General features: G+C 44.1%; 1 protein-coding gene across 3 annotated transcripts in view; it reads left to right on the top strand.

Moving 5' to 3' along the window:
* The first annotated feature begins 466 nt into the window (after positions 1-466).
* Positions 467-14,187, top strand: part of bms1 (BMS1 ribosome biogenesis factor) — a 14,388-nt gene continuing 667 nt past the window's right edge. Inside the window, exons 1-23 of one of the 3 annotated variants that reach the window (XM_068583896.1) lie at positions 467-544; positions 1,109-1,295; positions 1,483-1,673; positions 2,157-2,236; positions 2,519-2,707; positions 2,801-2,943; positions 3,470-3,591; positions 3,671-3,864; positions 3,979-4,121; positions 5,063-5,682; positions 6,284-6,385; positions 6,485-6,636; positions 7,240-7,321; positions 7,484-7,563; positions 8,748-8,966; positions 9,076-9,264; positions 9,740-9,920; positions 10,240-10,298; positions 12,357-12,479; positions 13,011-13,158; positions 13,319-13,494; positions 13,690-13,851; positions 14,066-14,187. The exon at positions 14,066-14,187 is cut by the window's right edge and continues 667 nt beyond it. In XM_068583896.1, the coding sequence (XP_068439997.1) occupies positions 1,117-1,295; positions 1,483-1,673; positions 2,157-2,236; positions 2,519-2,707; positions 2,801-2,943; positions 3,470-3,591; positions 3,671-3,864; positions 3,979-4,121; positions 5,063-5,682; positions 6,284-6,385; positions 6,485-6,636; positions 7,240-7,321; positions 7,484-7,563; positions 8,748-8,966; positions 9,076-9,264; positions 9,740-9,920; positions 10,240-10,298; positions 12,357-12,479; positions 13,011-13,158; positions 13,319-13,494; positions 13,690-13,851; positions 14,066-14,187 (3,656 nt within the window). In that variant the 5' untranslated portion in view covers positions 467-544; positions 1,109-1,116. Of the gene's footprint in view, positions 545-1,082; positions 1,296-1,482; positions 1,674-2,156; positions 2,237-2,518; positions 2,708-2,800; positions 2,944-3,469; positions 3,592-3,670; positions 3,865-3,978; positions 4,122-5,062; positions 5,683-6,283; positions 6,386-6,484; positions 6,637-7,239; positions 7,322-7,483; positions 7,564-8,744; positions 8,967-9,075; positions 9,265-9,739; positions 9,921-10,239; positions 10,299-12,356; positions 12,480-13,010; positions 13,159-13,318; positions 13,495-13,689; positions 13,852-14,065 lie in introns of all 3 variants that reach the window. The other 2 variants (XM_068583894.1, XM_068583895.1) reach the window with 2 other exon arrangements.

The raw sequence follows: 14,187 nt of genomic DNA, 5'->3' as shown, positions 1-14,187 counted from the left end.
GTTCTTCAGTTCTTCTTTCATCTACTTGTTCCATCTTTGTCCACACTTATTTATTTTTCTTATCAAGAACCATACAATGTGGCAGTTTTAATTAGAGTTATTCTATATTTAAGATATTAAGGAGTGTTTTAACTTGTCTTTTACTAAAGTGAGCCAGCTAAAGTCAGCTTTATCTGTTGTACGTTTAATTATATAAACGGCTCCACTCTCTCCTCGCCTCACCTCTCACCTTCTTTCGCTTTGAAAAATATATATTAAAAAACATGACATTGCTGCTCTCTGTTGGTTTTCTTGTAAAAAATAGTTCTCTGTACCTTTTATTAAGTAAAGGACGCGTTAATCTCAAACCAGCCTGCAGAGGGCGCCATTGTAGAGTTTTTTGTCGCTTGCGCTTCGTCTCGGTGCGGAACCTTTTATGAAATGTGTTTCTGCTCGTTTTACTAAGAAGTGACGCTTCTGTGCACTTCCGGGTTAGAGGTTACAATGCACACGTGAGAACTGCAGAAAATCCACTCGGACCAGACTACATCAAGGCTATCTTCAGGTATTGCTCGTCATTTATTTTATTTTTCGCCCCAGAACATTTACGTAGGTGTGTAGCTTCTGTCTTTACAGCCACAGGAACAGACTGTAACATTAGCTTGTGTTCCTGATGGTCCCTCGCAAGTCTATACACAAGATTACCGTGTGTCCCTCCATCATAACAACCCAACTTAAATACGTATTACAGACAGAAAGCCATGCCCTCTCTGTGTTCAGATAAAGAGACACAACAATAGTTGTTAAAGGCCTCTCTAAAATCTAAAACACTGTTAATATCAGTCACGTAAGCAGCGTGGGGATCTATTCAGTCTTGTATTTTTTCTTTCTTTAATCAATGTTCATACAATTATATAACATAAAGGGAAAATATTATTATTATTATTATTATTATTATTATAAGTGTGGACTAAGATTTCCCTGAAGAAGAGTGTTTTCCACTGATAAACATGTTTTCTTCTCTTGACTACTGCTTTCTGCTCTTATTCACGTCTCAAGTAAAACTAAATAAATAATAATAATTGAAAAGCATAATTCATTAGATTTCAGAATAAATACATTTTCCCAGTGAACAAGATGGATGGGGAAGTGAAGGAGAAGAAGCAGAAGCAGCATCAGCAGAAGCACAGCGGGCCGAAGGCTGAGAGGAAAAAGCTCAAGAAGCAGGGGCCCTCCACGGAAGAGGATGCACGGAAACGCAACCCCAAAGCGTTCGCTGTGCAGTCGGCCGTCCGCATGGCCAAAACTTTCCACAGGTCAGTCACAGAGGTGATGCCACTGCACACATATGTCTGTAGCAGCAGAGCTGTGGTGTTCATACTTTTGTCCAGCAAAATCACTTCTAATAAGGGACACCCATTTGCCATAATGAACCAAAAGTAGCAATAACCGATAATTAAGTAAATTCCAGAACAGTTTGACTAAACAAACTCGTCTTTTCAGATCCCAGGACATAAAGACCAAGAAACACCATATCCCCCTTGTAGACCGGACTTCCCTGGAACCCCCTCCAATTGTGATTGTAGTAGTCGGGCCCCCCAAAGTGGGAAAAAGCACCCTGATCCGCTGCCTGATCAAAAACTTCACTCGGCAGAAGCTCGGGGACATATGTGGACCTGTAACCATCGTCTCTGGTAAGTCTGGCCTCTGATTTCTTCTGTGTTTGTGGTCCACTTTGGCCAAGTGCTCTTGTTGAAGAGCTAGTTCAGGTGTTTGAAGTGGACTTGTATGAGATACTTCCAGCAGGCAGCCTTTTTTTCTCATCTTTGCCCTCTTTCAAAGCCACAAGACTCTGTTGAAATAGAGTGGTAATTTTACATTGCAGAACACAGGAGTTGCTGGTCTACTGCTGCCTCAATCAGATAGTGTGCTTGTGTTATTGTTTAACTTTGGTGAATTTGAACTAACCAGAGTCGAACAATATCTCCAGCAAACAAACCGCCTGAGGCAACAGTAGACCAGTAGCAACTCAAGTGTTCTGAGAGGTAAAAATACTTAAATAAATTCATGTTTGAATCCTGTTTTTATGTTTCATACTTTGCTTGACTTTTATGTTGAAGTGCTCTATGACTTGATCAGATTTCCCTGTTTTTCACCATACTTTTTGGATTCTTCAGGAAAAAAGCGCCGTCTCACTTTCATGGAGTGTAACAATGACATTAATACAATGATCGACCTCGCAAAAGTAGCAGACCTGGTGAGTTTTTAAATAGACAGTAAATTTAGATGGATGGATCTACGAACCCATTCATAGATGTATGAATGGGTTGATTTAAATGTACAGAAAAAAATTACTTTGATATATAATCAACTGTACACATTGTGTTGTCAGTAAATGGAAAGAAAAATGTCACGTCTTTGACGGGCTAATAACCCCTTGATGCAATACAGCTCAATAAATTGATTTGAGTAAAGTCCAGAAGGCTGAATTACAACAACTACATTAAGTTAAATTAAGCCCATTATTTGTCCCTCCCAGGTTTTGATGCTGATCGACGCCAGCTTTGGCTTTGAAATGGAGACTTTTGAGTTCCTCAACATCTGCCAGGTGCACGGCTTCCCTCGTATCATGGGCGTGCTGACTCACCTGGACTCCTTCAAGAACAACAAGGTGCTGAGGAAGACCAAGAAAAACCTCAAGCATCGCTTCTGGACGGAAGTGTATCAGGTAAGCACGCCCTCATAACCCCCCCACCATCACTCACCCACAGAATCCTGCACGTTAAACCCTCAACTTGTGTGCTTGTTTAACCCCCGACAGGGCGCCAAGCTGTTCTATCTGTCTGGTATGGTGTACGGCGAATATCAGACCCAGGAGGTGAAGAACCTCGGCCGCTTCATTTCTGTCATGAAGTTCCGTCCTCTGGTGTGGCAGACCTCCCACCCGTATGTGCTGGTCGACCGGTGAGTGAACCCGACTCTGCAAACCGATCGCCTTAATGCACACACATGTTCACGCTACTTGCTCTGTGAACTGCAGGTGTAGTGGCAGTATGTTTTTATTTATTTATTTTTAAACACATTTTACATTTGTATCTGTACTGATATGTGATTCGAAAAGTGTACGGACACCTTCTACACATGTGTAAATTTGTAAAACAAATATAGTGAACTAATGTGTGATCTGTTTAGTCCCAGTCTGTATTTGTTTGATTAGTAAAATGGTCTTTGAACAGATTTTATTATATTATATTCTCTCTCTATACACCCTTTGTGGTGCTAAAAGACACACAGCTTTTCAACCATTTTCTCATTCCTATTATTCCTATTCTTATTAATAAGAATAGTGATGAATGAAAGATATCTCAGGTGCTTTATATATATCTGACATTTCGTATTCCATTCTCCAAACCACTTATCCTATTTCGGGTCACAGGGCTTTTACTTTGTAGGCAAGCTCAATAATTATTTTCTTTTTTCATTACAACAGTATGGAGGACCTTACTGACCCGGAGTTGTTAAGGACAGACCCCAAGTGTGACCGGACGGTGTCCCTCTACGGCTACTTGCGAGGGACACATTTGAAAAACAAAGGCCAGGTCCACATCCCAGGTACATGAACACAATGCTACGGTACGACTTCCAAGTACCATCAACAAAGCATTTGCAGTAATATTTCCGCTCTCTGCAGGTGTTGGAGACTTCCAGGTGGCGGATGTGAACTTCCTGCCGGACCCCTGCACCCTGCCCGACGCTCAGAAGAAGAGGGCGCTAAACGAGAAGGAGCGTCTGCTCTATGCGCCCATGGCTGGCGTCGGGGGGGTCGTGTATGACAAAGATGCGGTGTACATTGACCTTCCTGCTAGCCACGTCCACCAGCAACAGGTGTGTGTTTTTTTCTGTCTTGGCAGTCAGTATGTTTCTGCAGAAGACTGAGACTGTTTTGTGTGTTCGTAACTGAAAATGTGACCATACTGTTCCCCCCTGACCTTGGTACAGGAGGAGGTGTGGCCCACCACAGAACTGGTCCAGTCCCTCATTGACACACATGCCACCCTAGATGCCAAGATGGCGGCCAGCAAGGTGTCTCTGTTCAGCGGTTCTGCCACCCTTGAACCCGAAGACGTCGTCAAGGAGAGCAGGTGAGATGCCTCTTAACTCTGTTCTCTTTCTCTCCTCTTGGAACAGACGTCGGGACATAGGAGGCACAAAATATGCTCCCTGCGCACGTTGTTGGGGAAATGCCTTATCAATAGCTAATCAGTGTCAGTGTGTTATACCCTGATCATAGTTTGTCCACTAGAGCAGTAGTCCCCAACGTTTTTTGCGCCACGAACCGTTTTCGTGTCAGACAATATTTTTACGGACCGGTCTTCACAGTGTGGGCGATAAATACAACGTAACTCATATGACGTAATAAAATAATACAACCGGCATGAAGCAATTAAAAAGTGCATAAAGATACAACTCACCATTATGCCGAATTAGTCCTGAGCTGGTTTCCCTGCTACGAGTCGGTCCCATCTCGGTATGATGGGAGAAAACGTCACCCAGCGTGTGTTTATGTCCTGTTAACTCCGTAAATTAGACCTTTATGTCCAGTATACTGTTTAATTTAAACCCGCTTCGCAGAGACAGGATGTTGAAAATGAAGGCAGGGTTTTCAGAGCTTTTTTGGTGATCTCAAGGATACTCTGCCTTGATTTTTGGAGTAACTATCGCATAACATGTGTCAAGAGGTTCGTCTGAGGTTACACGCAAACGGATGTATCCGGTCTTTTTTCAAAATAAAACTTTTTTCTGACCTGATTTTTCCTTTTTTCATTCATTCTTTCTCTGTGGCCAATGGACCCACGGACCGGGACCAGGCCGCGACCCGGTGGTTGTGGACCACTGCACTAGAGAGCACTAAATGGTTCATTTCTACACCCTATGACGTCTCGTGACCGCTTTTTTGCTATAACAGAATTTGAGGGATTACATTTGTGTTGTGTATTTAAGTTTAAAAAAAATAACATGAGATGAGACGTTGTCGCAAGACTGGTAAAACTGTTAAACCTTTCTTGTTTTGTTTGTGTGTTAGAGAGAAGGAAGGTCTTCAGGAGGAGAGTGACTGGGACCCTAACACTCAGAGAAAAAGGAGGAAGGTGATCTTCACTACAGAGGATGAGGAGGACGTCAGCGGATCCTGTGATGATGAGGACGGAGACAGTGACCAGGGGGAGGATGTCGGCGAGGAGGATGTCGGCGAGGAGGATGTCGGCGAGGAGGATGACAATGAGGAGGATGACAATGAGGAGGATGACAACGAGGAGGATGACAACGAGGAGGATGAGGATGACGCCGAGGAGAACCTGTCCACGTTTCTCAAAGAGGCGAGAGCCAAATGTGACAAGACAGAAAGAACTGTAGTGGCTGCGCCACCAATGAAGAGACAAAAACTGGAAGAGAGGAAGGGAGAGAGTGCCGAGCTGCCGGCATTCGCTGACAGCGAAGACGACCTGGAGGTGAGCGAGGAGGAGAGTGGAGACGAGGGGGAGGCCAAGAGAGCGGGAGACTCCGGGCACTGTTCCGAAGAAGACGAGGAAGAGAGTGACGATGGCGAGGAAGAGTCTGAAGGCGAATCGGGGGAAGAGGAAGAGGAAGATGCAGCTGATGCTACAATGAAGGAGCAAACAGAGAGTGAGGAGGAGGAGGAAGAAGGTAAATATACCATCAAATCTAAAATCAGTTTTTAGTTTTCGTACCTTTCATTTTAGTGTTTTACAAATGTGACATTAATCACACTTTTCCTCTTCTGATACTTCAAAAAGACTACTGATACTGGTTACAGAAGACCGTTTTAAAGGTGAAACATGTCAGACCTGGTCACGTGCCACAAACAAGTAGGGGGCAGCATATGACCGCTTAATCCTGAATGCAAGTTGGTACAGCTAACCGCTAACTGAAGTCAGAGCAGATCTACGTGTTGTATTGACTCACTATCGCCTCTAGAGTTACAAGCGACATTACAAGGCAGGACGGGCTGAGGCTAGCTGGTCAGCATCGCTCATTTTCAGTGAATATCTCTGCTACGATACATAGATGTGTCAGTAGTCTCTTCGCATAAATGTATTAATGTTATAAACTAAAAGCCTGTCCAGATCTTACACATCTCATACTTATAGTTACTCAAAGTTAATGACTAACTCCCATCGGCTGGTGAAGGGTATGTGGGGCGATGTAACGCTCCCGGGAGAAGCTCCATGTTCCATGTGGCGAGAATAGTGTTGCGAATTCTCCATTCTCCTGATTCTGTTCGCAGGGGGTCTGAGGTGGAAGGAGGGTCTGAAGCAGAAGGCATCGGAAGCGTTTCTGCGGCAACAGCAAGCAGCCCCCAATCTCAGGAAACTGGTTTATGGTTCAGGTAGCCTGAGGCTCTGGTTGCATGTGAACACACATATATCTTAGTATAATCCATTTCTACACTGAACGTCGATGTCAACCCTCTTTTTCTTGTCCCCAGTTGTCGAGGTAGATGATTCTGAGGATGAGGACCAGGAGCTGGGGGGCCTGTTCCGTGTCAGCCGGCGTCAGAATAGCAAAAAATTCCAAGCAAATGCGGTTGACAGCTCCCGTTTCTACCCCGACGCCTCCCACGATTGGGACCTAGAGGAGGTACAGTGGTTACTAATAGAGGCCCTTTTCCACTGCAGGAACTTCACTCAGGGACCAGGAACATTTTTGTGGAAAACAACAGCAGGGATCAGGGTCTAAGTTTAGTTCTGGTGACATTTTATCGCCCAAAAAAGCCCTTGTCAGGGGTAGTACACTCTGACAGTACAGGAAGAAGGTTTAGGACCGAGGGAGGGTATTTATGTGTATTTGACATAAAAAAAGTTAGGCTTTGCTATTGCTTCCAACTCATTAAAAAAAAAAAGAGCGATAAAAGAGAGGCAGAGATGTGTAAGTGACCAAAGGAAGAGAGAGAGACACGCTTGTGATTGAGAGAAAATATATTCTCAGATTGTTTTTACGTCAGTTACATGATTTTCCTCCTCTGCATCTCATTCACTACAACGTGCATCAGTGAATACTATGCAGCAGTATTCCTGGGACTAAAAGGATCATGAACTTCATGGTGGGGATGCGTCCTCATTATTCACTGGTGTTACTGGGTAGTAACTGAGATAATTGAGAGAACAGAGTTCCTCTTGTGCTGCTATGAAAGCAAACGCAAGAGACGTTGAAATGAAACTTACGCATTGTCATGTTTTTCAGAGGCTAAACTCCATCAGGGACTGCTTTGTGACGGGGAAGTGGGACGAGAGCCAAGACGCCGCCACGCTGCTAAAGGAGGACGGTGAGAGAGAAGACCCAAGCCTTTAGTCTTATGAAGGGAGACAATTACAAACAATTATCATGACTGAATTATTGTGTTTGGTGTGGAACACTCAATAGCAGACACATGTGACAATGTGGTGCCATGTAAACACACCTGTTTGTGTGGTCCTGCTGTGTCTAGAGGAGATGTATGGCGACTATGAGGATTTGGAAACGGGAGTAGTTCACAAGGGCCAAACCGGGCCAAAGGATCAGGCAGAGGTACGTCCTTTTTATGCCAAACATTCAAAATTAAGATAATTTTCCACTGGACCAGTGGGACACTATGCAGTTATGATATTCTTTTTGTTTGTATATAGCACTAACATCCAGTGTTCCAGTAATCTATGTGAACAGATTCTGTATATCGCATACTTTAGCTTTTTATTCGTTTCAAATTATTTTGTACACACAGCCCGAGTCACAAAACTGTAATTTTTTGTTTTTCCTATTTCAAGACACACTGTTGGAGAGAATTCTGTCAGCATATGTTCACTGGTCCAAGTTCTGAGTGTATGACTGTATTGAATAATCTAATATTATACATTGTTTCAGTTGACATGCACTACTACAGAATCTGTTGAGTGTGAACTTGCCTTCTGTAGGAATGAGTCTCAGGCTTGATCTAGGATAATTATGGACATGCATAACCTTTGCGAGTTTGTATGAAAGGGCCACAATATCAAGGTTTCTACTCAGGCTTTACCAAATAGTTAAAAGCTGTGTTCATAAGATTGACATTCCAATTATTACTGTTATTGATAACTTTAAAAGATTGCGTGCTATAATCCACCTTCTCTGTCTCTAATGTTCACTGCGAGTGACTGTGTCTTCGTCTCTGTAGCAGTCTTTGTCGTAAAACATCTTAAAAACATTTATTGAAGAAGAAAAAAGTGAGATTTTACCAAGTTCACATCAAATTCAAGATTTTGCTTCAATTCATATATGTTGGCGTTAAGCCTTTCAACAAGTTTCACTGTAAAAGCTTGTATCAGTTGGTTGGTGTAGCAGCACTCCAACTACACTATCAATTCTATTTATATAACCTCAAAAACACAAAATCATATTTTGCCCCTTTCTTTTGGGTGATCTAATGACAGGCATTTGAATAGAAACTGTCAATGTAAAAGAAAAAGACATTCAGCACTATCTGTGTAGATGTGGACGTGAACTGGAAGTCAGTACTGGACATCAGTCTTGTAGTTCGCTTTATGCACATTTATCCAAATCCAATATGTTCCGAACTTATGTACCACATTTGACTTATTTCCTGTGACTTTATGCGCTTTAAAGCTTTACAGTTGACCAATTTTGAAAAAAGGCTGTGTTCGAGTGGTCTGTTTAAGGCTACCTTTTAGTTCCCGCAGTAGTATGATGTTTTGTCTCATTTGACTTGTGACCAGCAGAAAAATGAGAACGGTAGTGGCGACGACGACAATGACAAAGCAGATGATGATGATGATGATCAGGAAGAAAGTGTGGTGAAGGTGGATGACGATGAGGCCCTGAAGAACAAGCGTTTGGAGAAGAAACAGCGGTTGAAGGACAGATTCAATTCAGAGTACGATGACGGAGATGCCACTTACTTTGATGACCTGAAGGAGGAGTTGCAGAAGCAGGCCGAGGTACCGACATGTTTCTCCATCATACTCTATAGAAAATCCTTTGTGTGGTAAATCATTAATGGGAACGTTGATAAATCATGCATCGTATTTATCCGCCTTCTGTCCTCAGCTGAACAGGGCGGAGTTCCAGGATGTGGACGACGAGACCAGAGTGCAATACGAAGGCTTCCGACCAGGAATGTATGTCCGATTAGAAATCCCCTCCCTGCCCTGCGAGTTTGTCACCAACTTCGACCCCCATTATCCCATCATCCTCGGCGGTCTGGGCTCCTCTGAAGGCAATGTCGGATACCTGCAGGTACGATGTGTGTTGCTCAGTCTACTGCTGCCTTCATCGGTTCCTTTGTTGTGTGATTGTGAGAATCTGGTTAGTCCGACTTCTTTGACAACAGCAAAGATCTGGATTCAGCTACACATCAGAGATCTCTCTGCAACATAACCCGGTGAACATATTGTGCTCTTCTAGCCCAAATGCACTGAGCACAAAGCATCTCTTTTTAGTCTTACATTCTTCCACAGCAGTACACGGCTTAACTCCCGTGCTGGTACGTCAGTTTCTAAAAACTCCATTTACTGTACATTTACACACTATGGGGAAGTAGCTTATACTACCACACTTCAAAACACCTGAACTTTCCTTTTTTAAGAAATACTACAAGTGGTTATATAATATATATTTATACTTATTTATTGTATCATCCCAGTCATACTAGAGCCCTCAGAAATTTTATTGATAACATTGTAATACTCCCAAATCCATGTGTGCACGTCAGATGCGGCTGAAGAAGCACCGCTGGTATCACCGCATCCTGAAGACGCGGGACCCCCTCATCCTGTCACTGGGCTGGCGACGCTTTCAGACCATCCCTCTCTACCACATCGAGGACCACAACGGCCGCCACCGGCTGCTCAAATACACACCGCAGCACATGCACTGCGGAGCCTCCATCTGGGGTAAGGCGGCATTATTAAATGGCTGTGTTTATCCACACGATAATCTGATTCAGACTGAAAATATGATTCTGATTAACGCATCTCAAATAGCTGCTTACAGATAAAAGAAAACCTTTATATTCCTTTTCATCCTTTAGACGAAAGTGCTGTTGATGTTTGAAACCTTCCCCTCTGCATTGTCTATTCACTGATGTTGTCTTTATCAGAGCTGACATGTGATTCCTCAAGAAGTGTTTTGCAGTCATCTCTATGAATATCAGCTGCGTCTGATAATAATTATAATAACCGGTATTCTCTCTACACTGTTGTCTCTCTGTAGGTCCTGTCACACCACAGGGCACCGGTTTCTTGGCTGTGCAGACGGTAGCAGGAGTTAAGGTAGGTCACTCACTTACTCGGGTTTTAACAGTCTGGATTAGTGGAAACAGCTGCTTCAGAATCAGAATACATTTTATTGCCACCTAAGTTATCACAAACGAGGAATTTGTCTTGGCGTAGGGTGCAACATAAAAGACAACAACAACAACAAGGAACATTTAACTGTACAAGTGAAAGTATAAAAATTTGAATAAAAAACAAGTAAATCCAGTAAATAAGTAGCGATGTAAGTAAAATAAAAATAAAGGGGTGACGATCAATAACGATAATAATAAGAGTAAAGGTAAGTAAAGTGCACAGAATGAGGTAATGAATGTTTAAAGTGACAGGTGATGAGTAAAGTGGCGAGTGACCTTGAATGTGTGATGTGGACAGATGTGCAGGGGAGAGAAGGGAGAGAAGGGAAAGAAGGGAAGGTCTTGGGGGAGACAGAGTCAGTCAGTGGGGGACCCGGTCTCTGTTGATGAGCCCGACTGCTGCTGGGTAGAAACTGTTTGCGTGGCGGGAGGTCTTGGTCCTGATGGACCTCAGCCTCCTGCCACAGGGAAGGGACTCAAAAAATGTATGTCCGAGGTGAGAGGGGTCGGCCGCAATCTTTCCTGCCCTCTTCAAGGTCCTGGAAGGAAACAAGACCTGGAGGGACGGCAGATTGCAGCCAATCACCCTCTCGGCACAGCGGATGATGCGCTGCAGCCTGGCCTTGTCCTTGGCAGTGGCTGCAGCGTGCCAGACGGTGATGGAGGAGCAGAGGATGGACTCAATGATGGCGGTGTAGAAGTGCACCATCATTGTCTTTGGCAGGTTGAATTTCTTCAGCTGCCGCAGGAAGAACATCCTCTGCTGGGCCTTCTAGGTGATGGAGTTGATGTTCAGCTCCCACTTGAGGTCCTGGGTGATGATGGAGCCCAGGAAGCGGAAGGACTCCACAGCGTCAACCGGGGAGTTATGCAGGGTTAGCGGGGCGGGCGGGGCTGCGCTCTTCCTGTAATCCACAACCATCTCCACTGTTTTAAGAGCGTTGAGCTCCAGGTTGTTCTGGCTGCACCAGGTCACCAGGTGGTCAGTCTCCCACCTGTAGGCGGACTCATCCCCGCCGGAGATCAGACCGATGACGGTGGTGTCGTCCGCGAACTTCAGGAGCTTGACGGACTGGTGACTGGAGGTGCAGCTGTTTGTGTACAGCGAGAAGAGCAGAGGGGGGATACCGGTGCTGGTGATCCTGGAGCCAGAGACATGCTTCCCCAGCTTCACGTGCTGCTTCCTGTCAGACAGGAAGTCTGTGATCCACCTGCAGGTGGAGTCTGGCACGTGCAGCTGGGAGAGCTTGTACTGCAGCAGGGTTGGGATGATTGTATTAAAAGCAGAGCTGAAGTCCACAAACGGATCCTGGCGTAGGTTCCTGGGGAGTCCAGATGCTGGAGGATGAAGTGCAGGGCCATGTTAACTGCATCGTCTGCAGACCTGTTGGCTCTGTAGGCGAACTGCAGGGGGTCCAGCAGAGGGTCGGTGATGTCCTTGAGGTGGGACATATGAATTCTTCAGATAACATAATGTAGCGCCAGTAGATGTGAGAGGATGGCAAAAATAGTATTTGTAAAAAAGAACTCTCATGTGACTCTAAGTCTGAAAAACTTTGACTAAATAGAATAATGCATTAATCTCTTCCACATTAACACACTAAGACCTGTGTTTTGGTATAAAACATCTTTGACAATAAAATGACAATTGACAATTCTGAATGTTATCCTTTTACCTTTTTGTCATCTTTAGTATTTATTTGCATAAAAACACACAATTGTAATCATTATAAAATACATGATTGTATTTTTATAATATTTGGAATATCTTTTACGTTGGCCAATACTCTTTTCTTCTGTCTACAGCTGTTCACTCTGCTCTTCCTCATCCAACAGAGTCGTTGTTCACAATGTAGCATTATCATATATATTTGCTGATCACATTTATTTGCCCTATCATTCCACTTGCCCAAACTGTTTATTGGCCGCCCCCCTATTGATCTATATAGTTTACTGATAAATTCCTGTTTTCTTTCTGCAGGCTAATTTCCGTATTGCAGCCACAGGAGTGATCCTGGACCTGGATAAGTCTGTGACTGTAGTGAAGAAGCTGAAGCTCATCGGTTACCCCGAAAAGATCTTTAAGAACACTGCCTTCATCAAGGTAGGGGACTTTAGCTTCCGTCTGTCTGTCTTTTAGCCGTGTCATTTAGGGCTACAGTTCATCGCCAGCTTTTAGGGTAAAAATTTAAAACACCAGACATTAAACATGTGGTGGATCAATAATAGGGAGTCCACTATATAAAGCTAGAATTTGCTCAATAAATTATTATCATTATTAATTGTCTTTTATGATGGATGCAAGAAAATATTGATTTGAGTTTTGTTGATTCTCAACGGCCCTACATATTTTTAAACAATACTTCCAAAAAAGAATGTTATTCTTTTTACCGAAAGAATCCTGCCAGCACTTTATTTTATTATTTTACTGATATAGGCAAATGTAGATTCCTTTGTTCGGATCACAAAAAGTAGTGCTTGATATATTAAATTCTATTCTTTTAAATTGTAGTATATCGCAAAAACCCGTGTATAAAACAAGTTTTAAAAAGGAAGGCCAACGTGAAGAAGCAGTGATATGATATGAATACGACTGAAGTGAAGTGTTGTGATTGACTCCTCACTTCTCTCACAGGGCATGTTCAACACAGTGCTGGAGGTAGCGAAGTTCGAAGGCGCTTCCGTGAGAACAGTATCGGGGGTCAGAGGTCAGATCAAGAAGGCGCTGTCTACACCACCAGGAGCCTACAGAGCCACGTTTGAGGACCGCCTGCTCATGAGCGGTGAGTGCTTGTTACGTTGTCATCGCACTCACGGGAAAATAAGTCATTATGCAAGAGTGTAACAACGCAGGACACGGTGATGTAACGCTACTCTTTCTTTCTTTCTCTCTCTCTTTCTTTCTTTCTTTCTTTCTTTCTTTCTTTCTTTGTGTGTGTGTAGACATCGTGTTCCTGCGCTCCTGGTTCCCGGTGACCGTTCCGCAGCTCTACAACCCTGTCACCTCTCTGCTGCTGCCCGTCGGTCAGAAGGACAGCTGGGCGGGCATGAGAACTCTGGGGCAGCTCAAATACGACCTGGGTATCCGCTATAAACCCAGCGTGGACTCGCTGTATAAGGTGAAGTAGACTTCTTCTGATCACCTCAAGTGTGCACTTTATTATTAATACTTTCCAAGGTTCTTTGTCTCTTAATTAAAAAAATATTCTGTTATTCCTCTGGGATTTCATGCAATTGAAGCATCTTTACAGGTACTTGACACCAAATAGAGATTCTGACTTGATGTGTACATATCCATCCTTCTCTCCTTCCAGCCGGTGGTCCGAGCCCAAAGGCACTTCAACCGCCTCCAGATCCCCAAGGAGCTCCAGAAGGCCCTGCCCTTCAAGAGCAAACCCAAACAGCAGCAACCCAAAGGGAAGACGCCCAGAGATCTCCAGAGGCCCAGTGTGATCAGGGAGCCCCACGAGAAGAAGGTAAGCACAACCTACCCATCCGGAGTAGGGGCGGAGCTTTTGTGACCTCAAGCAAGTCGCTGGTTTGTTCTGATCTGACACCAAAAAGAGTCCAGTGTGTTCAGATGTCACCATCTCGATAACATCATAACTGATCTCAATCGGCCCTGGACCACTCCCTGTAGTGAGACATCGCTTCCTCTCAAGCGTTGCTCTTCTTGTCTCGTTCCATTAGGTGGCGGCTCTGATCCACGCTCTGAGCACGGTCCACAACTTCAAAAGGAATAAAGCCCACGCTGCGCAGCACGCCAAGCACAAGGAGTTCCTGCTGCAGAAGGGGAAGCAGGAGGAGGCCAA

This window comes from Clinocottus analis, unplaced genomic scaffold (assembly GCF_023055335.1).
Source record: "Clinocottus analis isolate CAN_PGR_092001 unplaced genomic scaffold, fCliAna1.0.p SCAF_19, whole genome shotgun sequence".
Taxonomy (NCBI): domain Eukaryota; kingdom Metazoa; phylum Chordata; class Actinopteri; order Perciformes; family Cottidae; genus Clinocottus; species Clinocottus analis.
The sequence above is the reverse complement of the archived record's forward strand: the minus strand, read 5'-3'. Positions and strand labels throughout refer to the sequence as shown.